The 24,830-nt window shown below is 37.9% G+C and overlaps 1 protein-coding gene across 3 annotated transcripts; it reads right to left on the bottom strand.

Moving 5' to 3' along the window:
* Positions 1-613: 613 nt before the first annotated feature.
* LOC124390532 (D-aminoacyl-tRNA deacylase 2-like) lies at positions 614-15,608 on the bottom strand. Of its 3 annotated transcripts, none has more exons than XM_046856532.1 (13): positions 15,534-15,608; positions 14,215-14,333; positions 12,459-12,759; positions 12,182-12,374; positions 11,785-12,085; positions 11,136-11,439; positions 10,102-10,288; positions 6,646-6,887; positions 5,600-5,866; positions 4,817-4,990; positions 3,443-3,590; positions 3,273-3,342; positions 614-1,103 (listed from the first exon to the last, which is right to left on the bottom strand). In XM_046856532.1, the coding sequence occupies exons 2-13, from the start codon at positions 14,330-14,332 to the stop codon at positions 778-780; spliced, it is 2,631 nt and encodes an 876-aa protein (XP_046712488.1). In that variant the 5' UTR covers position 14,333; positions 15,534-15,608; the 3' UTR covers positions 614-777. The 3 variants fall into 3 exon arrangements, with proteins under 3 accessions (XP_046712488.1, XP_046712489.1, XP_046712490.1); XM_046856533.1 differs by having other exon boundaries at positions 5,600-5,894; positions 6,689-6,887; XM_046856534.1 differs by lacking the exons at positions 10,102-10,288; positions 11,136-11,439; positions 11,785-12,085; ... (2 more) ...; positions 14,215-14,333; positions 15,534-15,608 and having other exon boundaries at positions 6,689-6,827.
* Between the last annotated feature and the right edge of the window lie 9,222 nt (positions 15,609-24,830).

Below are 24,830 nucleotides of genomic sequence, written 5' to 3'. Positions count from 1 at the left end.
ATGTATTGATAGTCATGTTGGTCCACTATTTCTATCTCTCAGAAGCCACCTCCAAACATCCCATTAAGCTTCCACCTCCATGTATGACTGTGGGGATGAGGCAGTCTGGAAACATCTCTCCTGTTCTCTGTGTTGGATACGTTTTTCTGTTTGAGCACAAACAACATTCTTCCAGTGATTTACTGTCCAAGTTTGTTGTACATGTGCAAAAGAAACATACACTATGCAATAAACTTTTGACAGGGACTATATGAGAATAAACATTGACATTTGTTAAAAAATATCACCATCCTGACGGTAGCGTTATAATGTTAGCACTTGCCAAACCTCAATCAATCAGTGTGCCAAAGAAGAAGGTAGCAACTATAGGGGTTCCATCAGTGTTTACTATCTAGCTATAATAGTAATAATGTACTCAATATCCCAAATCAATGTCAATGCTACAGCAAAATGGTGAAGCTTAAAACTAAATGTATGGAAGTAAATTCTGCTGAGATTCATGCCACTATCCTTTTTTTTTTTTATACCAATATTGAACTTACCAAACGGTTCTCACTCCCATTTTATGTGTGATATTTAAGTCAGCTAAAAGTTCACAATGGTAACAGAAAAGTTAAACAATACATTTTTATTTTCAACGGTCATGTAAACATCAAAATATACTGTATCTCTCTTAAACATTTTAAACTACAGTAAACACTAGTAATAAAGGAAACTTTCGTACAAATTATTCCTGAAAAGAGGAAGAAAAGTTCTAGCAAGAATTTGAATCCTCAATCAAAACTCGAGTACATGAGTGAGCGGCGTGTTGCTGTTCAGGTATAATGCTTGCATGTTTCCATAAACTCCGTGCCTGACGACCACTCCGGCCTCGGTGCATTTTGTTGATGCAGCCACTTCCTTCTCACACTGAGAAACGAACTGTCTGTAGAGGAAAGGACCTTTCCAGACTTCAATGACATCATGGTGCTGCACTCGGTTTCCTTTAACTACACCAGTCATGGTGTCTTGGGGAATGATCATCACACTTCCCGGAAGCTCCATGACGGACACATGTCTGCCCATACTCACGGGAAAGAATGTAGTGTTGAGCAGGGTGTTCACTGCAGAGAACACGTTACAGAACACGTTTCAAAACACTTTTTTGGATGTCAGCTAAGGGGCTTAACTTGATGGAACAATTTATTACACCAATATCAAACATCAATATACGGTATTTTTTGAACTATAAGTCACTACTTTTTCCCTACGTTTTGAACCCCGTGGCTTAAACAACGAAGCGGCTAATTTATGAATTTTTCCTGGGTTTTTCCCGGTTTCACAAACTTCAAGCCAAAAAACTGAACCATAACATTAGACCAATGAAATTTCAGAACAGAAACGAAAAAAACGCACCTCACCTGTGTTCTGAGCTGCACGGCATCGGGAGAAAAACGTTTTTTTTTAACGCACGACAATGCCAAAACTCGTGCTTTTTTATTTTTCTTGGCAACAGCGTTACTGGTTAGTCAAAGAAACTTAGAAATGAGCATCAGAAAATAATAAGGACATATTCCTCGTCTTGCACACATGCAGTAATACCGGAAAAAAGCAGTGGCATGCTATTCCCAAAATATGCTCCTAAATGAAGCGCAACATATTTTACCCGTTACACCGTGTGTAACGTGTCTTTCGTTAAAGCCTGTGTAAAGTACATTCGTTTCAGTGTAGACTTATACACAGATGCGGCTTATTTATGTTCAAAATAAAAATATTTGTAAAATTCAGTGGGTGCGGCTTATATATGGGTGCGCTTTATAGTCCGGAAATTAAGGTAATAGAAATGCTGATTACCTTTAAAAAATATATACTGACTTTAAAAAGACTGTAATAATGCAAATATCTTCTTGCAACCTTCATCTATACTTAAATTGCAAAAAATTTTAAAACTTTTCTAAAACAAATAGTCATCTGAACTCTAAACACATTTAGTAGAATATAACTTTTACAATTTTAAGAAATTAATATTTATTCATAAAAAAACTTTCTTTCTGCTTCTCCCTTTAGGGGTCGCCACAGCGGATCATCCGTATTCATGATCCGCATGTTTGATTTGGCACGTTTTTATGCTGGATGCCCTTCCTAACGCAACCCTCCCTATTTATCCGGGCTTGGGACCGGCACTAAGAGTGCACTGGCTTGTGCAACCCTGGGGTTGGGGTCGGTTCCCTGACCGGGGATCGAACCCGGGCCGCAGCGGTGAGAGCGCCACATCCTTACCATATTAAAGAAATATATTTTCCTAATTTTATTATAGGAATCAGTAATGATACGTTCTAGAATGTTGATAAGCATTAAATATATTTTAAAAGAACAGGTTTAATTTGAAGCTGGATATGTACAGAATTATTAAGAGCCATCGTTATGAGCCATTAACATGAGAAATTTAGTATTCGTGAAAATCCTGTCTTTTCAGGAAATTGTGTGAAAATGGATTGTGTGAATGCAAATTCAAATAAACATCGTGAAAATTTTTATAAAACCCGTTATTTATCTTATTGCTGTTCATTAAAAAAAATTAAAATTAGAGAAAGCGAACCTGTGAATGAATAAAGAAATAAAATTGTAATTATGGTCTGACCAAATAAATGATAAGGAACAAGGATAAAAGCTGTTTTTTTTTGCCACATTTTAATTTTTAATGCTAAAATTTAATTTTAATGCTATACGACACTTCCTGCATGTCAACTTTTAAAATGCTCGCTGAACAGAACTGCGTTAGTACACTTCCATTTTCCTCTTGTCAACTCACTTAATTCACACCTGATCCACCTTCTCTAAAAGTTGTCTCTATAATTTGACCTTTTGAGATGCTGTTACACTGATAAATAGTTTTATTGACATAGAAGTGAGCCCTGTCTTCATTTGACTAATGGTTTATGCAAAAACTTTATGCAAATGAGCTATGTCACTTTTTAGGTTGTCAACAGATGCATACTAACTAAGAAGAAAATCAGTATTTTCTGTTTGGCTTCTGTAAATATTTACATTTATACAACTGAGCAGTTAAGGGCCATGCCGAAGGACCTGGAAGCGGCAGCTTGGTGGTGCTGGGAATTTAACTCACAACCTTCAGATCAGAAGTCCCTAAGGCATCCACGCCTATATATATATATATATATATATATATATATATATATATATATATATATATATATATATATATATACAAATAATAATATACCTAGAATATTATATAAAGTGATATGGTCATAAAAATTCGTTAGACTTACCCATTTTGGGAATGATTTTCTCAGTCGCACCTTTATAAAAGCACACATAGATCACCATTCCTTCATGAATCTGTGACGAGATCACATTCGCTTTATCAGCTGCCTTAATATGTAAACAGACTTGTAGAAGTTTCATATAAAAATTAGAGAAATGAAATTCAAAGAAATACCTCGACCCATTCAGAGTCCGCATCAGTTGTTTGAGGTTTGACCTGCAGTAAGGCGTGTGCGCACTGCTGAACCACTGTCCTGGCACTCAAACTGCTGATTCTCTGCTCCTGCGCCGACTCCTCAAGCAGCTGATAAGAACCGATGGCACTGCCAAAGAAATCCATAAAAAATTTTAATAAGCACATCTTTAATAGGAATGTCAGCATATTTGTGCTCATTTAACTATTTTAATCTGAAAACTAAGTTGAAACAGGAAACTATTTTAAAACTAATTTAAAAGGATTACAACAAGTCAAAATCATATATCACTAGATTTCCAAAAGTATTGGGTCGCCTGACCTTTCCTGCTGTGGTTCTTTTTCAAACTGTTACCGCAAAGCTGGAGGCACACAACTGTACAGGACGTCTTTAGATGCGCTATTATTACATTTTGCGTTCACTTGAACTTGGAAATCCAAACCTGTTCCAGCATGGCGATGCCCCTGTGCACAAAGTGAGCTCCTTCAAGATCTGGCTTACATGCTTTGGAGAGGAAGATCTTGAGTGGTCTGCTATAGAGCTCTGCTCTCATTCCTACTGAACACCTTTGGGATGAATTGGAATGCTGACTGCACCCCAGGTCTCATCACCTACATCAGTACCTGCCTTTCATAATACTCTTGTGGCTGATGAACACAAATATCCATAAGTGCACTCCAAAATTATGTGGAACATCTTCCCAGGAAAGTGGAGGAATTTATATAAGTAAATTAGGACTAAATGTGGAATGCAATGCTCAAAAATCACATGCTATACTTATGACCAGGTGACCCAATACTTTTAGTAATGTAGTGTATGTAGACACCTCACTATTACATCTGCATGCGCTTGCTGAACATCCCTTTCCAAAATCACGGCTATTAGTATGTAATTGATTCTTCCTTTACTGTAAAATTGTTTTATTTGCACAGGAAACAAACAGCATCTTACTTACTTATAAAGTAAACAGTGACACTTTAAAATCAACAATTTTAGGTGGTAACTTTACAATGAGCTCTTGGTTTAATCAAGAAATAGAACACACATGCAGGACATGCTTTTGTAGGCAGTTTTGGGGGACTAACACTTTTCTTCTATAACAACTGTCCCGTTGTTTTTTAATTCCTTTTGGACCGCAGCAACTTGCCAACAATGACAAAGAACATATTACAATCCTTATCACTTGCATTATAGAGGCACTTCAGTAATATTGGCAACCCTGATAAATATGATGAAATGAGGCTGAGAAAAAAATTGTCTTTACTGATTAACCTTTTAACCTTTTTGTATTGAATAATTTCTGCATTTCTGTGAGGTATTTTTGGTACCTGACAGTTAATAGGACCGGTGCGTACCTTGACACTGAGTCAGTTAGTCTTAGGACTGTTCCTTCAGCAACAGAGCTGTGAGGTTGTGTTGGAGTGAGGATCTCCGGCGTGGTGATGATCAGACATTGTGGGATTGCCAACTCAGTGACTGACAGATGTAGGTCATTTTCAGCTGTCAGAACCCCATTTATCTGTGCTGGACTAAATCAAAGCGAAAGTATTACAATATAATATTAAATATAATTACATCCATCAAAGAAAAACAATGAATGGATAAAAGTATTAGAACAACTTAATTTTTTTTGGCCGTATGTGGTTCTTCCCCAAACTGTTAGCACAATGGGACACAATTGCTTAGCATGTCTTTGGATGCAGTAGCATTAGATTTTCCCTTCACTTAAATTAGGACTTAGACCCAAACCTGTTTCATGACACTGCCCCTGTGCAACCCTATTGCTGAATGCACCCCAGGTCTCCTCACCCTACATCAGAGCCTGACTTTACTAACACCTTTGTGGCTGAATGAACACAAATCTCCACAAGCACACTCCAAAATCTAGTGGAACATCTACCCAGAAGAGTGGAGGTTATAATAACAGCAACTGGGGACTAAATGTGGAATGGGATTTTCACGTGAACACTTCAAATCACATAATTGATAACATGACAAACACGTTATTCATGTACACTGCGTGCACTATTCTTTCTAGTGAGCTGCTTTAGACACAATGCATATTTTTGCTCAATGCAATTTGGACACAAATTTGAAAGTAGAATTGAGATTGACAGTAAAAACTGGATAAAGGCTACCTGGTTTGATCCAGCATGTTCGCAAAAGGCTCAGAGTGCTCAGGGCTGGCACAGGACTCCACACCATGAGCTTTGGAGCACTCGGGGCAGCGTTGAATCCACAGTGAGACATCTGCCCTCATTGAGCCCCAGAAAAAGTGTTGAGAGATGAGCTTCAAGCACTTCTCCAGCTCCAGGTGGTTCATGCCGTCATGGTAGATGGCGAGGTTTGAGTGCACTTCCTCCCTGCTCCTGACCACCCTGCGCCTCCCATGCTTTTGTGTGCCTCTGCCAGACAAGTAGAACAGGAAGCTGTCTGAAATGGACAGAGCTGATCTATTAGGATTGCAGAATTGTGCAAAAATGTGCAGAATCTGGGCTTCATTCATTTAAATCGTGTGTATTTATTTTAAATTATGTGTATTTATCCCTGATAAGCAGCCTGGGGTGACTGTGGCAAGGAAAAACTCCCTTAGATGTTATGAGGAAGAAACCTTGAGAGGAACGAGAGTCAAAATGGGAACCCATTCTCATTTGGGTGATATCAATATTGTGATAATAAATCTTAAAACAATACAAAACACCAGAGAGAGAGAGAACTACCATGAGTACAGGAGTGTGTGTGATTATGAGTAATGTCCTTTCCACAGTCTTATACAGTCAGTTGACTTTGTGGAACCAGGAGCTACTGAGCAACTCATAAAATAGCTCAACATTTGAGATCCTGATAGATCCAACACCAACTGCTCCTCCATGCCAGAACCTTTAAAAATTCTAAGAGGTCTAATGCCAAATTCTGCACGAAGTGGGATTCAAATGGCGCCGGTACGTCTCGATGGTTCGGAGAATTTTCAGGGTCGGCATCTACTTCTTTGAAGGTTCATAATCTTCATGAGGTGGGCTGCCTCTTTACAGCCTGTATTTTATTATTCTATGGAATTTACATTATCCCTGTAAATGCTAAATATCCATTATTATAAGCAAGTAATTCTAAGCTCTAGTCTTATGTTTAATAAGAAATATTTAAACCTCAATATCACTTTTCATTCCAAACACCAGTTACCTACCTAAACTCCCCCCTCAGACATTTCTCCAATATTAAATCCTCACCATGGATGGCAAATCTTGAGCAGAGCCTTCTGAAGGTGTTTTTCTCCACAGAGGTAAGCCCAGGTGGATAGCCTTTCCCTTTTAAATATTTCTCAACTGCATCATATTTGGAGAAAAAAGCATGCTGGGTATTCGAGCCAACGGCTGCCTCTGAAAAACCGCTCCTGTCAGCCATAACTGCAGAAGCGTCTTCCTTATCCTGTGAGGAAACAATTTCTACTCAATCAACTCACAAATGATATGATGGAGAGTAACACTGTTTGACCACAGCTGGACATAGAAATAGGGTAACCTCTGACCATTTTTGCCATCGTGTCAAATGACGTGAGGCTAATAGTCGTACAGTCAGGTCCATAAATATTGGGACATCGACACAATTCTAACATTTTTGGCTCTATACACCACCACAATGGATTTGAAATGAAACGAACTGCAGACTGTCAGCTTTAATTTGAGGCATTTACATCCAAATCCGGTGAACGGTGTAGGAATTACAACAGTTTGAATATGTGCCTCCCACTTGTTAAAGAACCAAAAGTAATGGGACAGAATAATAATCATAAATCAAACTTTCACTTTTTTAATACTGGGTTGCAAACGCATAGACATCACCAGACACTGGGTTTCATCCCTGGTGATGCTCTGCCAGGCCTCTACTGCAACTGCTTGTTCTTGGGGCATTTTCCCTTCAGTTTTGTGTTCAGCAAGTGAAATGCATGCTCAATCGGATTCAGGTCAGGTGATTGACTTGGCCATTGCATAACATTCCCCTTTTTTCCCTTAAAAAACTCTTTGTTTGCTTTTGCAGTATGCTTTGGGTCATTGTCCATCTGCACTGTGAAGCACCATCCAATGAGTTCTGAAGCATTTGGCTGAATATGAGCAGATAATATTGCCTGAAACACTTCTGAATTCATTCTGCTGCTTTTGTCAGCAGTCACATCATCAATAAATACAAGAGAACCAGTTCCATTGGCAGCCATACATGCCCACACCATGACACTACCACCACCATGCTTCACTGATGAGGTGGTATGCTTAGGATCATGAGCAGTTCCTTTCCTTCTCCATACTCTTCTCTTCCCATCACTCTGGTACAAGTTGATCTTGGTCTCATCTGTCCATAGGATGTTGTTCCAGAACTGTGGAGGCTTTTTTAGATGTTGTTTGGCAAACTCTAATCTGGCCTTCCTGTTTTTGAGGCGCACCAGTGGTTTACATCTTGTGGTGAACCCTCTGTATTCACGCTGGTAAAGTCTTCTCATGATTGTTGACTTTGACACACATACACCTACCTCCTGGAGAGTGTTCTTGATCTGGCTAACTGTTGTGAAGGGTGTTTTCTTCACCAGGGAAAGAATTCTTCGGTCATCCACCACAGTTGTTTTCCGTGGTCTTCCGGGTCTTTTGGTGTTGCTGAGCTCACTGGTGCGTTCCTTCTTTTTAAGAATGTTCCAAACAGTTGTTTTGGCCACGCCTAATGTTTTTGCTATGTCTCTGATGGGTTTGTTTTGTTTTTTCTAAACCTAATAATGGCTTGCTTCACTGTTAGTGACAGCTCTTTGGATCTCATCTTGGAGAGTTGACAGCAACAGATTCCAAATGCAAATAGCACACTTGAAATGAACTCTGGACCTTTCATCTGCTCATTGTAATTGGTATAATGAGGGAATAACACACACCTGGCCATGGAACAGCTGAGAGGCCAATTGGCCCATTACTTTTGGTCCCTTAACAAGTGGGAGGCACATATGCAAACTGTTGAATTTCCTACACCGTTCACCTGATTTGGATGTAAATGCCCTCAAATTAAAGCTTACAGTCTGCAGTTAAAGCACAACTTGTTTGTTTCATTTCAAATCCACTGTGGTGGTGTATAGAGCCAAAAATGTTAGAATTGTGTCGATGTCCCAAAATTTATGGACCTGACTGTATTTCAATGAGCTGCTGGATTTCATGATGAAGGACATTATCTATTAAAAGCAGCATCACAATGTTATATATTCAGTGGTGTGATCCTGATTTCTTTTTTTTTGCATGTTTGTCACACTTTAATGTTTCAGATCATCAAACTAATTTAACTATTAGTAAAAGATAACACAAGTGGACATAACATGCAGTTATTAAAAACTTTCTTTCAGCTTCTCCCGTTAGGGGTCGCCACAGAGGATCCTCCGCATGTTTGATTTGGCACATGTTTTACGCTGGATGCCCTTCCTAATGCAACCCTCCCCATTTATTCGAGCTTGGGACCGGTACTAAGGCTTGTGCAACCCTAATGGCTGGGGTTGGTTCCCTGACTGGGGATCGAACCCGGGCCGCAGCGGTGAGAGCGCCGCATCCTAACCACTAGACCATCATTAAATTAAGGTTTTTATTATTGAGGGAAAACAAAATCCGAAACTACATAGCCCTGTGTGAAAAAGTTTTTGCCCCCTAAACCTAATAACTGGTTGGGCCGCCCTTAGCAGCAACAACTGCAATCAAGCGTTTGCGATAACTTGCAATGAGTCTGTTACAGCGCTATGGAGGAATTTTGCTACACTCATCTATACAGAATTGTTGAAATTCAGCCACATTGAAGGGTTTTCGAGCATGAACCGTCTTTTTAAGGTCATGCCACAGTATCTCAATAGGATTCAGGTCAGGACTTTGCGGTGCACTTTTACGCCAGACGTAATTTTGTCTCGTCAGTCCACAGAGTATTTTCCCAAAAGTCTTGGGAATCATCAAGATGTTTTCTGGCAAAACTGAGATGGGCCTTTATGTTCTTTTTGCTCAGCAGCGGTTTTCGTCTTAAACTCTGCCATGCACTGGCAATCACTGTGGTTCGCTGGAGTCCCAAAGCTTTAGAAATGCCTTTCTAACCTTTTCCAGACTAATAGATCTCATGATGTCTAGTTTTTGAGGATCTTTTGGTCTACTTCACTTTGTCAGGCAGGTCCTATTTAAAAGATTGTGAACAGGTGTGGCAGTAATCAGGCCTGGGTGTGGCTAGAGAAATTGAACACAGGTGTGATAAACCACAGTTTTAACAGGGGGGCAAACACTTTTTCACACAGGGCCATGTCGTTTTGGCTTTTGTTTTCCCTCGATAATAAAAACCTTCATTTAAAAACTGCATGTTGTGTTCACTTGTGTTATCTTTTACTAATATTTAAATTAGTTTGATGATCTGAAACATTAAAGTGTGACAAACATGCAAAAAAATAAGACATCACTTTTTCACACCACTAAAAATGGATTGTCTAATTAAGTGCAACATTGACATATGTCTATATCCTGCAACATACTTCTTAAATTTCCTGCTGTGAGTGGTGGTCAAAATTTCTCTCAGTGTACAGTGTAAACTTGGCTTAAATGAGGTCAATGTCAAAACCCAGACACAACACAGACAGTGTTGTGTAAACTACCTGTGAGGTGCAGAGCAGCAGGGTGGGGACTGCGTGAGGTTTGAGACAAACAGAGGCTCCTGACTGCTCGAAGCAGTCCTCTGTGAAGTGAGTTGAACACACGACAGATCTGGGCCGGGGACGCCAGTTCGTCCTGCGCAGGCTTCTGATCCACCGATTAAGACGCTCAGGATCATCAAACGGGAATCTGTAGGAATAAGGAATCAGTGTAAATATTGCTGTTACTTGCATCATTAACATAATGTAAGAGTGTGATCAGGAGAAAGCACTTTAGGTTCAAACAGACAGCTCCCATCACCATTCAGGTCCAGTTTCATAAAACTCTTAAAACCAGATGCTTTATAGCTGTGCTTCTTATTTATTAGAATATTATTAGGTTATTAGATGTTTTAATAATGTTCCCAGATCGTAGTGATAGTGTTTGCTAGCTTCTTTGATTAATAGCCGCTTTCCTCAGAAATGAGCTTTTGTTGCATTTTTCTTTTATAGGCTTAGTATCTTTAAAGCTTTGGTGAGGTTCTTTCTCTCTGTATAAATGCATTTTTACACTTGCACACATCGACTCCATTCGACTACTCATGAGACTTCCAATAGCAACTGAACTATTGTACTGGTTTCACAGCAACAACAATGGGATGAATATTAATGCAAAACAACTCACAGACCTTTTATTATTATTATTATTATAACAACTCTGTAATTTTTTTTTTTGACATAGATTCATGATATATATATAATCCCAATATATAATATGTTCACTTCACTTAATAACCTTTAAGGCTCCCAGGAATCCATGTCAGGTCCAGACTCACATTCCTGACTCCAGCAGCTGTGTCTATTATTCCTATTAGATTTACTGCAGCATTTCATTCAGTAACTACAGTAAATCTAATTTACTTGAAGGGTCGAAGGTCATTAAGTCATTGAAAAATCGATAGCAAACAAAGTGTTTTACATGCCATCATCTAATTGACTGGAATTTTCCAAGCCGAAATATAAAAGAATCACTTCTGTAAAGTGCAACTGTTGCTCACCGATGAAACGTCAGCCCCAGTGTCCTCTCCAAAGGCCCGTTGTAGTTATTGCAGCTGTAAACAGAACACCTGTACTTTTGCGTCGAATCGTCCATTTTCATGCAAAACTGACAGTTTCCAATCCACTCCTCGATGTCTCTGGTCATAGTGCCCCAGTAATAAAGCTCGGATATGGAGTTTAAACATCTGCTCATGCCGAAGTGTCCTCGTTTGTCGTGGTGCTCCTTTAACACCTCAACAACCTCCTCTCTGTTTCTGAGAACTTTCCTGCGCTTGGATCCGTGGCGATAATAAAGAATTCCATCTTAAAATAAACATAAAAAAAAAAAAGAAACAACTGCCTGTTGAGTTTCTATAGAGGAAAATAATCACTTATAATGAGACTTACTAATAATTAATCGAGCTGTATACGTATAAATATTGGTTGAATCATACAGAAACCTTCCTGTTAGATTTAAAAATGTTTATTAATAATAATTGTATTGGTCTTCGTGGTCATGTGTGTGGTAATAAATGGCGGTTAGCATGCTAGTACATTTACAGCAACAGAGATAAAAAAAAAACCTCCTCAGCATGATGTGAATGAAATCACCCCTAAAAGCAGCTTAGTCATCACTTTCATTACAGTGGTCCAAACCACAGAGCTTACCTTGAAGACAAAAGCGCTTAGCACATCTCCTCACCATGTACCTGGTGCAGTAGGGGGTACTGCTATACGCTCCTGTTCGCAAGTACTTCTCCAGTGCATCATATCTTCTGAAATACAGCTCGGACTTGGAGCTCAAAAGGCTCACTTCACTCTTCACTTCACTTCCTTTTGCACTGCTTTGGGTGGAGGAGTCTTTGGAATAAGGATGCTCCACATGGACCACGTCCTCATCTGCAGAGGGATTGTCACCATCCCCCGAATCCATGCAGTGGCCATCGAGGTATTCAGTGGTGATCTGTTTCTATCATACAACAAGGAGAATTTATTTCAATAGACAAAAAATAGATAAATAAATAAAATACTCGTGAATAGAACTACATGTGACGCGTCAGGTAACCTCTTGCGGAATTTCAAATATTGCAACCGTGGGCACGGCATCGGGTTTAAGGTGAACGACATCTCTGCTTTGGTGAAAACAGTCCTCAGTGAAGTGTCTGGAGCAGATTGCTGACCTGCTATGGAGAGACCAGCGGTCCCTCTGACAGAACTTAATCCAACGACTGAGCCTGTCTGCATCACTGAATGGGAACCTGTCAATAAATTTAAGATTTTTTTTTTAATTACATAAGATTATAAGGTCTAAAGAATATACTTCAAATTGTTGCAATGCATACCGGTGAAATGTGACACTTTCTTCATTATCGGCCAGTCCTGAGCTCTCACAGCCTGGGACAATACACTGTGAGCATGTGACCGGATTGGACGGATGAGAGCAGTCTTTACAATTGTCTATCCAGTCACCGATATCTTTGGTAATCGAGCGCCAATAATAAAGATCCGACACGGCTTTCAGGCATCGAGACCGGCCCGCGTGCTTGCGGTTGTTGTGATGCTCCAGCAGCACTGCTCTGACTTCCTCTTCACTGCGCAGCACCTTACGCTGACGCTTGCCATCTATGTACCAGAGCGCACCATCTAAAAACAAACAAACCAGCAGCTATGAATGAAGTACCCTGCTCTTGTATTAGAGTAAAAGTACCAAACACACTCCTCCTGTGAAAGTACTCCTTTCACATTTCCCTTGAGTAAAACAAAATTTACTCAATGTTCCATTCTCTTGCACATCATACCATTTTTAAGGAGTGTGTTCAGTAGTTCCAGTTTATTTCTTTAGTGCTTTTCGCAATGAACATTGTCTCAAAGCAGCTTCACAGATTTATATAAGTGAATTATGTGTATTCATCCCTGTGGCAATTAAACACTGCCTGAGATGGTACGAGGAAGAAACCTTGAGAGAAACCAGATTTAAAAACCTCATCTGGGTGAAATCAAGAGAGCGATTATAAATAATAAAAACAATTGCAAACACCGGAACTACCATAAGCACCGTTGTGGAGTGTGTGATTATGAGTAATATCTTTTCTACAGTCTTCTACAGTCAGGTGACGTTCTGGAAGCAGGAGCTACTGAACAACATCTGAGATCAAGTCAAGTCAAGTTTATTTCTATAGCGCTTTTCACAACAGACATTGTCTCAAAGCAGCTTTACAGAAATCATCAGTTAAGGTGAACGGTGTGCATTTATCCCTGATGAGCAGCCGTGGTGACTGTGGCAAGGAAAAACTCCCTTAGATGTTATGAGGAAGAAACTTTGAGAGGAACCAGACTAAAAGGGGAACCCATCCTCATTTGGGTGACATCAAGAGTTTGATCATAAATCTTTCAACAATACAGAACACTGGAGAGTGAGAACTAACATGAGTACTGGAGTGTAAGATTATAAGTAATGTTCTTTCTACAGTCTTATACAGTCTTTATGGTTTTTAATTTGTGATCATCACAGATGCAGCACCAGCTTCTCCATGCCAGAGCGTTTAAACACTTCAGGAGGTCCAATGTCAAAACTCCACACATGAAGTGGGATCCAATTTTCACTGGTAGATCTCTAGATGGTTCGGGATATTGTTATAGACACACAGTGAAAGCCCCTGTTGTGACTTTTTTGTTCTTATTTAACATTCGGTGCCACACAGACGAGGGTGGGTTTCTTTTGTGGTCTGGTTCCTCACAGGGTTTCTTCCTCAGACCATCTCAGGGTTTTTTCCTTGCGACAGTCGCCACTGTGTCACTCATTAGGGATAAACTTATAATAAAGAAAAAAAACATACAGGCAATAAACTTATACATTCCATTTTCATAACCTCCATCTCTGTAAAGCTGCTTTGGGACAATGTTATTAAACGCTCTGTAGAAATAAAGCTCAGTTGAATTGAATGTATTCGTGTTAAAGTACTGAGGAAGGGCGTGCTGTAAAAAGTAACACAGTACTCATTAAGAGTAAGAGTGAGATGAATCTTTCCCAAAATGAAAATACTCTGATAAAAATACAGCTACTTTGTTACTTTGTCTGTAATTATATAAATTACTCACCTCTCCAACAAAACCTCTTACTGCATCTTCTTATTACACCTTTTGAAGCTTTATCGTGTTTGCAATACGTCCCGAATCGAAGATACTTCTCCACCTCATCAAACCTTTGGAAGCTCATGCTTTTCGAAAAGGGAAAAAGATATTCAAGCTATTTTCACTGAATAAACAGGGAGTATTTAATCCAGGTGCGTTTTTACATTTGCGTTACGATGTAATGAATAGAAAGATTCATAGCTTCATGTATGTGCTTTTCTAAAGGCTACGCAGATGTTTAGTCCCTCGAGGTTCTGTTTGCAGTGTGAATATTTAAATCATATATAAATGTGCATGTATAAACAATCTTCACTATTAACCGTAGTCGTGAATTCTACAGTTGTATTATTATGATTTTATTTTATGTTTTAATAATGCAGTTCTTAACCTAATTTTTTGTAGGTTCAGGATTTTCTTAGTTGTTTTCCATGCTTGATGCAGGCTATTCATTTGAGACTTCTAAAACAATTCGAGACATTTCCACGACTACAAGATCTTTCCGACATGCTCGTTTAAGAAACGACGAGCTCCTCACTGCATCAGTGTTAGTTAGTGTTAAATAAGTTGACGTCAGCAGATAAATATTCAACACTGCACTCAATATCCAATGGAAATCTCTGAAAATAAGACTGTGAGGATGCACATTTCATTGTAATATAATGTTTAGTATAATGCAACATAAATATTGAATCCCGGCCCCCAATTAAGTTGGATTTTTAGCTCTTTATGGCAGGGTTTCCCAACCTCTGAGTCATTAACCAGTACTGTCCAGTGGATCGTGTGTTATCGTGTCACACAGCAAGAATAAAGACTTTTTTAATTTATTATTTATTTATAATTACTTTATTTCCACTTTATTGACTTTCGTGGATGTTTTCTTATGTTTTTCTGACCTTTTCTGCCTGTGTCTATTTCCCGCACTTGTTTCTGGCTCATTTTTTTTTTTCTATGCATTAATAAATTCAACTTGAGAAAAAGTTTTGGCACCCCTGGCATAGGGTAAATTAATTTGCTTAGTTAAAGTCACCCCTTTGTAGCGATCATCAGTTTAAGCGCTCATGTTTCTCATTTATTTCTCACGCACTCTGCGATCACAAACCGACAGACGCCGATTCTGAAGGGAACGCAATTTTACACTGCATCTGCAGGGCCGGAAGAAAAGCTTCACAAATTCCTCGCATTTCAACATTGTTCGTAGTTTCGAACATATTCCAGCCTACTGCAGTTCCGCGATCATTATATTCTACGTTTATCGAGCTTGAATGCATTGTAAAACCGAAAAGTACCTATGCAGTGTCCTGAAGTGTGCAGCAAGAAAAATCGACGGCGGGATTTTCCGGCGCGTGAGGCCTCGTACGTCATTTCCGGTTCCTGTAAGTCTGAATAATAGGCACTCCTTTTAAATACTCTTTTGTGCATAACTTAGAGATTTGGTCAGAAGTTACCGTGTTTGTATTTGCTTTGTTGTATATATATATATATATATATATATATATATATATATATATATAATTTTAATTTTTTTTTATTTTTTACAATTTACAGAAGCTGGTATTTATCCATCAAATTTGCACTCTTTAATAATAATAAAAATAATAATAATAATAATTATTATTTTTTTTTTAAGTAATGGACATTATTTAAACCCTAACTCCAAATTAGTGTTTCTCAACTAGTGCCAGCTGTAAAGAAAAAAAAGACAATAATCATATAAAACAATTATAGTGAAAAAGGAAAACCTGTAGTGACAGTTTTATTATTAATAATAATAATACCTACAAATATTTATAAATAAAATCTATATTTATAAAGTAACTGTTGTAGCTACATTTGTATTGTAGCTTAGATTGAGTGAGATCACGTCTCACAACAATCCTTTTGTTTAATAGATGGATTAATTTTTTTTTTAAATAACAGTTTTGATATTTAGATTATTATTATTATTATTGATAATGATAATAACAATAATAACAATAACATTGGAATATTGCTTTAACATGCTTAGTTAAACAGGGTTTACAAGAGCCTGCAGAGCTGTCCTAGTGAAACAAAGAATAAAACATCCTTTCCTGACATTAACATCACAAATGATCAAAAGCTAAATCACTGTGATTTTTTTGTGGAAGGTTCTGGGGAAGTGTGCTGTTACTGATCACATTCAATGACTATCATCTCTTTGAAAAATCCTTGGTTTGGACAACCATGATGGAGGGTGGGCATGAATTTGGTGCAACATAGGTATGACACAATGGTACATGTTAGAAATAATGTGAGCTTTTAGGCACCAACTATAAACCTGCAATGTTGCTATGTCATGGTTTCACTGAAGACTCACCAGACTTTTGTGAGGTGTTACAGTCTATCTTGGTTTATAATAAACTGGTGTTTGTTGTGAGACTAATAAGGACATGGTACAATAAGCACCCCTGGCAGCTATGAGTTGGAATACACAGCCAACATTCAGTTACTTGAGCAAAGAGAAATGGTTGAATACTATCCCCTGGCTGCTTACATTGTTGCAGGAACATGACTTTAATCACTATATTTGCCCCTCTCTTTAGCTGCAAAGTCAAGCTATATTGTACAAATTTTCATTTAGGATAAATTGTTTTAATTGCTGTTTTTTTGTTACAAATGTGTACCTCAGAAAATCTGCAAATTGTTTTGGAAAAGAATGACATTCGCAAATTGCTTCTGCCCCCAGGCATCCCCAGTACTCATCAGGACCTTAAAGCTCAACAGATGATGTATAGGATAAATGTACTTTAAAAGTGTTACAAACTGAACCCATCACCCTGAATCTGAGTGCCGTGGAAGAACCGATCCTACGAAATGAGTCTGACGCCATGTCAGCCAGCTCTCAAGACACCATTGTGCTATGTCCTTCTGAAAGTGAGACATCATTCTTTTTTTAGACTCCAGATACAGCAGTCTTCAAGACACTGTTCTGCTATCTTCATCTGAGTTCCACATCATTCTGTTGTGCCAGCAAAGTTTAAAATACCAACTTTCTCATTTAAAACAGAGCTCTTGCTTTTAGAAGGAAACAAAGCCTAAAAAAAAAGATAGCACCCTCTGGAACAATCCAAGAGTAACGATTAGTGTGCTTGAGACACTAGCAGAGACAATATTTCATTTCACTGCATGCGCAACAGGTGTCCAGATTATGCATGTAGTAGAGATGTTGATTGAAAAGTACCCTTGCTTCAAAGAGCGAGAATCCTTGAATGGACAGTATGGGGCGCAGCAGAGGATTAAATGTAAGATGTGCAATTATCGAGCCAAATGAAAAGACAGTCAGCTTTCTTGTCCAAAGCTGGAGGTCAACTCTTTGAAAAGAAAGAAGACAAATGAAAAGTCTTGCCCCAAAGGCATGAAAAGACCAAGGAAGGCTGAAGTAAACTACATGCCCCCTTTTCCATTTAGGGAAACCAAGGAAACTTTAGAGAAGGAGAGATTTGATCTTCTTAAAGAAATTCACAAGAGAAAACCACTCTTTAATAATAATAAAAATAATAATAATAATAATTATTATTTTTTTAAGTAATGGACATTATTTAAACCCTAACTCCAAATTAGTGTTTCTCAACTAGTGCCAGCTGTAAAGAAAAAAAAGACAATAATCATATAAAACAATTATAGTGAAAAAGGAAAACCTGTAGTGACAGTTTTATTATTAATAATAATACCTACAAATATTTATAAATAAAATCTATATTTATAAAGTAACTGTTGTAGCTACATTTGTATTGTAGCTTAGATTGAGTGAGATCACGTCTCACAACAATCCTTTTGTTTAATAGATGGATTAATTTTTTTTTTAAATAACAGTTTTGATATTTAGATTATTATTATTATTATTGATAATGATAATAACAATAATAACAATAACATTGGAATATTGCTTTAACATGCTTAGTTAAACAGGGTTTACAAGAGCCTGCAGAGCTGTCCTAGTGAAACAAAGAATAAAACATCCTTTCCTGACATTAACATCACAAATGATCAAAAGCTAAATCATTGTGATTTTTTTGTGGAAGGTTCTGGGGAAGTGTGCTGTTACTGATGATCACATTCAATGACTATCATCTCTTTGAAAAATCCTTGGTTTGGACAACCATGATGGAGGGTGGGCATGAATTTGGTGCAACATAGGTATGACACAATGGTACATGTTAGAAATAATGTGAGCTTTTTAGGCACCAACTATAAACCTGCAATGTTGCTATGTCATGGTTTCACTGAAGACTCACCAGACTTTTGTGAGGTGTTACAGTCTATCTTGGTTTATAATAAACTGGTGTTTGTTGTGAGACTAATAAGGACATGGTACAATAAGCACCCCTGGCAGCTATGAGTTGGAATACACAGCCAACATTCAGTTACTTGAGCAAAGAGAAATGGTTGAATACTATCCCCTGGCTGCTTACATTGTTGCAGGAACATGACTTTAAGCACTATATTTGCCCCTCTCTTTAGCTGCAAAGTCAATGCTATATTGTACAAATTTTCATTTAGGATAAATTGTTTTAATTGCTGTTTTTTTGTTACAAATGTGTACCTCAGAAAATCTGCAAATTGTTTTGGAAAAAAATGACATTCGCAAATTGCTTCTGCCCCCAGGCATCCCCAGTACTCTTCAGGACCTTAAAGCTCAACAGATGATGTATAGGATAAATGTACTTTAAAAGTGTTACAAACTGAACCCATCACCCTGAATCTGAGTGCCGTGGAAGAACCGATCCTACGAAATGAGTCTGACGCCATGTCAGCCAGCTCTCAAGACACCATTGTGCTATGTCCTTCTGAAAGTGAGACATCATTCTTTTTTTAGACTCCAGATACAGCAGTCTTCAAGACACTGTTCTGCTATCTTCATCTGAGTTCCACATCATTCTGTTGTGCCAGCAAAGTTTAAAATACCAACTTTCTCATTTAAAACAGAGCTCTTGCTTTTAGAAGGAAACAAAGCCTAGAAAAAAAAGATAGCACCCTCTGGAACAATCCAAGAGTAACGATTAGTGTGCTTGAGACACTAGCAGAGACAATATTTCATTTCACTGCATGCGCAACAGGTGTCCAGATTATGCATGTAGTAGAGATGTTGATTGAAAAGTACCCTTGCTTCAAAGAGCGAGAATCCTTGAATGGACAGTATGGGGCGCAGCAGATGATTAAATGTAAGATGTGCAATTATCGAGCCAAATGAAAAGACAGTCAGCTTTCTTGTCCAAAGCTGGAGGTCAACTCTTTGAAAAGAAAGAAGACAAATGAAAAGTCTTGCCCCAAAGGCATGAAAAGACCAAGGAAGGCTGAAGTAAACTACATGCCCCCTTTTCCATTTAGGGAAACCAAGGAAACTTTAGAGAAGGAGAGATTTGATCTTCTTAAAGAAATTCACAAGAAAACCAACAAAAAGGTCATTAGTGAGATAATGGAGAAGACTTTCTCATATTGAAGATTAGAAATCATTAATCAAAGATTTCATAAAGAGACGCCAGCTCTTTTTTAGAGAATCGGAGGAAAACCTTAGTTTTTCTTTTGCTTGCTTGATGGTAATATGGATGGACAGGATTAGAAATGAGTTTATTAGCTGGACAGCGCATGTAGGATGTTTTGGTGACAAGGTTAGGGAGGTGAGATTGAGATGGTTTGGACATGTGCAGAGGAGGGACATGAGGTATATCGGTGGAAGAATGCTGAGGATGGAGCTACCAGGAAGGAGAAAAAGAGAAGGTCAAGAAGGAGGTTTATGGATGTGGTAAGGGAAGACATGCAGGTAGTTGGGTTGAAAGAGGCAGATGAAGGATACAGCGGGGTATGGAGACGGATGATTCGCTGTGGCGACCCCTAATGGAAGCAGCCGAAAAAAGAAGACGATGGTAATATGGAGGTACTTATAACTTTTGGAACTCATTTCATTCATTAAAAAAACAATGTAATGTTTTAATTTCATTAGTATAGCGTGATGTGTGGATGCACACGTGTGGTTGGCAAAAAAAAAGTTTGTAGTATTTTATTTGACTACTAAATCTTAAATGTGTTACATTTATTTTTCTTAGATCAAGAATAAGTTCAGAAGGATAATTACAATTCCCCTGAAGCAAACCTTTCTGCATAAACTGGACCTCTATACCCCAAAGCTCCTGGATTTGCCTAAAATAAATGGTGGGGATGCATGCATAACCATTTGAAGTGTACTAGATTCACTCAGGAAGGTAAATGTAGATATTATGCATCTGACATCTTGTTTCTTCCTGACTTTACAGATATGCAGTTGTAAGATGGAAGTGTACCCTGTTAATGTTCGCTGCAATTTACTTGTTTTAACAGCAAATTGAAGATAAGCAAGATGCTGTGATTCACTGCCTGCTTCCCTACCTGGGAGAATCATCTGAGGAGCTCACTGAATCCTACCAGGTACATTAATAGATAAATTCATATTTTGTTTTGACTACAAATATGAACAGTACTGCAAAAGTCTAAGGCACATTAGTGTTTTAGTGTATTAGTGTATAAACGGTTTTAACTATTTATATATTTGTGCTGTAGATTTTCATTATATGAAATTAGTTTGCATAACTGAACATTAATTTTGCCATTATTTGTAATAATCCAGTAAGATTTTTTTGTATGCACAGGGAGTCTGGCAACAGTTGGTGCTCCACAGAAGATTTGGTCTCATTGTAACATGAAGAAAGAGATAAAACTAAGACAGCCTTAATCAAGAAAAACTGTGGCAATGTTTGTAAAATGCTTTACTAAAAAAGAATTTTAAAGGCATACGCACTTTACAGAATTTTGACACAAATGCCTAAAACGTTTTACAGTACTGTAACTTTGCAAGTAGTTTAAGTGTCTTGCAGACACATTTCTCCTGGATTTACTCTTTCTTCATTTTTTCCCTCTTTCTTCATGTAAAAACTGATTTAATGATAGTGAGACTAAATCTCTGTGTGGGGCACTTATCACATAAAATTAAAGAGAACATGCAACATACTGTACAGTATTGTAACCACTTTGCACTTATTTGTGTATTTGACATGATGTCAGCAGAGACCTGATTAAAGATACAGTAGCTTCACCAATCTTGTAATGAAGATTGTTGTACTGGGCAGCACTGCTGAAGAGGAAGATACCAACATAGCTCATGTCATCATCATCATTGAGGGAAGTGAGGTGCTGTTGGGATGTAAGAATTTTACAAATGCATGCCCTCTGCTAATGGGCTTCATTTACTCCCTGAACTTAAGCTATCCCCCAAAAACTGCGAAACACATTTGAATTGTTTCAAATAATCTTTCTTGGGATGGATGCTTGAAATTTCTGTCCATTTTTTTTGTTTAATCTTTTTTTTTTCATGAGTTTCATTCAAACAAAAGTACTCAAGGAGAATGTCTGTCAGAATGTCTGTCACTTTTTTTTACTGAAAACATCAGTAGTAATTCATTACAAATTATATGAAGTAGTCTTAACACGCGCTGCTGTAAAAGATTATTAAAATGTACTACGATTTGTTTCATTAATCCAATTTTGACTCTAATCTGACCCGAATTCATAATAAAAATTTAAACCTGTCTGTTTAAAGCTAATCACCTTATCGGTTGTATTTTGTCCTTAATTTTTATAGGTTATTCTAAGCATTTCATCTTTTTAATTAATCGTTTATTATGGACTGAGAGTCACTTAGAGTCTTGTGCAGTCTAACTACAAATACTCACGGACACAAACTCCCCATCCTGAATCTTAGTCAGAGGATATAAACGTAAACTAATATTCTTTAAGTAGGCTGCTCAATACTGCTCATGCATAAAGAATAGTTGGTTTAGCCACTTTGTTATAACTCAGTAAAACTTTCTTTCGGCTTCTCCCATTAGGGGTCGCCACAGCGGACCATCCGCATGTTTGATTTGGCACTTTTTTTTTTTTTTTTTTTTACGCTGGATGCCCTTCCTAACGCAACCCTCCGCATTTATCCGGGCTTGGGACCGGCACTAAGAGTGGCTGGGGTTGGTTCCCTGACCGGGGATCGAACCCGGGCCACAGCAGTGAGAGCGCCGCATCCTAACCACTAGACCACCAGGGAACCTTACATGTTATAAGTCAGTGATAGCCAGAAATCAGAAGTTCCCAGATGTTGCACTCTATGTTGTGCTCTATGCTCCATCCATTCTTGAGCCTGCTGTATGTACTATCCATTTGCAGTAACACCAGACTACATAGTCAACTAGATATAAATAATTTTAGATCTCAAATGTAGAGTTAATCTAGGATTTGACATTAATGTGTCAGGCAATAATCAATAAAAAAATGTCAAATTAAGAACTAAAAACAGAATACATAAAAAAAAAAAAACAATCAAAATACATCATGATCAGCATAAAAACAAATAGTTTAGCAATGCAGTTTACAAAAGAATTGTTAGTCATCATGCCTGGCAATAGAGACACACAGAGACTGTGTGGGAAGTTCTGACTACAGAATGCTTCCCTGACTGTTTCACCAAATCTCCTTAAATACATACCAAACCATCATAAACACTTCAAAGTAATAAAAGCTTTGCAAACCACTTTGTTGGGACATGAGGTGACCTAAAAAACAATTAGCACCTAGGCTAAAAACCTACACCTGAGAAAGATCTTATCTGGGACAACCCTCACATCAGTAGGACAGAATTTTCCTGAGATCTTTATTTTTGGTCTCTTCTACTGATATGGTACTGAGATCATATTTCCAGTCGCACTTTAAAACCGAGACCTTTAAAATGATACCATTATTCATCATTAAAAAAAATCATACATTCCTAAGATATAATAACAGTATGCAAGTATAGTAGCATGAATTCCAGGAACTTCTAAGTCACCTTTCCATGACCCGGCCATATCCCCAGGAGGTAAAGAGGGGGGCTAAAGGATGGGTGAGAGGCAGCTGAACAAATGGATTTCTCTCCTCAGATTAAAACGTTTTTGTTTCGTTGCATGGCAGTTCTCGAGGTCTGACCTCATGGAGAGATCTGACCATCTTTACAAATATATAAAATGAATGGTTTAGTTGGGAAAAATGTAGTTAGTACATAAGTAATTGTAATGTTAGTACATTTAGAAACACAAGCAAGTAAAAGATTAATTCGATCTTATTTATTAAAGAGTCAATTGGGGATGGAGAACCATGCAGGATTATTCCCACCAAGACAATGTTCGATCCAGTTCATTTTAAGAATTCTGTTCAAATCTAAAACATTTAACCTTCAGAGAAACCTTTAATGATCATCTTTTTTTAAACACACTCTTTCTTACTATTCCATGTGCATTTAAATAAAGTAAAATTAAATAAATAAACGTACCGTTCAAAATGTTATTTTGGTAGTTAAAACTGTAAAAGGTGAGTTTTATGATTGGACTTATTAAAGCCTCACACATTGGATTCAAAAAATCTTTTCAACAATGATTAGCCCTTTGGCCTCATTCGAAATATGTGATTCACTTACAGTATTTCTATGGCAATTAAATTAAACTATAACCCCTGCAGAAAGAACTACTGATTCGATTTGAAAGTTTCAGCTAGAAAGCGTGCTTTTGCATTTATCTTTTGAATTCCCCTAACAGTAAGAAAAAAAACATGTCAACTTTACTGCCATAAAAGAAAACAACAATAGACTGTCCCAAGAATGTATTCACAAAGCCTTACTGTTTACTGGCAAATAGGTTTGAGGTGGTTGCCCCTGTATATTCCACCTGGTGTAGAATGAAAACACCCCATCAGTGCTAGTAATGTGTCCATGTTTTATCACCTTAACTATTCATCACACAGGGCATTCATTTTCACTGACACCACAGAGGGAACAGATTTTCCTGGAGGTCTGAGGGAACTTCTTTCCTCTCTGTCTCTTTGGGTGCATTTTGTGTCATCCTTATGTGTAATAATAAAAATAGGGCTCTGTTATCTACTGATTGTCCTCTCGCAAACTCCAAATAGGCCCAGATGATAAATAAGACTCGATTGCAGTTGTAGGAACAGGGAGTAAAGAATAGCCGATTACACCTCTGTTGACACCTATAGTATGTCTTATACAGAGAGCAACCTGTTCCATTTTTTTTAGAGGACAAATGGATCTACAGTATGTCCTTGTTAAACCTAGCTGCTATCTGATCTAATTATAGATGTAGCCACTTTGAAAAGTGTAAAATCATCCAACCGTGGTGTTGAGCCATTGCAGGTCTTTTGCAAATGCTAATTTGACTTTACCCATCTATCCTAACTTTGATGCAAACGGCAAAAAATCAGGTGTACGCTGTGCATAACCCCGAGACTCAAATGGCGTTACTGCACAGGATCTGACCACCTTATCCCACCTGACTACAAAATGTTATGCCATTTTATATAATAGCAATTCATGTATAATTATTTACACTTACCTACTAAAACATTTAGATGGAAAGCATGGAAAATAAAAGCTCAGACTAAAATTGGCTTTATACTCATGAAAATCTTTCCTTAGATGCAACACATGACTCCGCGTAAACCATCAATTCCCAACTATTTGCTAGCACTTATTTATGCAGGGATGCAAAATTTAGTGCCAG

Source organism: Silurus meridionalis, chromosome 8 (genome assembly GCF_014805685.1).
Source record: "Silurus meridionalis isolate SWU-2019-XX chromosome 8, ASM1480568v1, whole genome shotgun sequence".
Taxonomy (NCBI): Eukaryota; Metazoa; Chordata; class Actinopteri; order Siluriformes; family Siluridae; genus Silurus; species Silurus meridionalis.
This window is presented reverse-complemented; position numbering and strand designations above follow the sequence as displayed.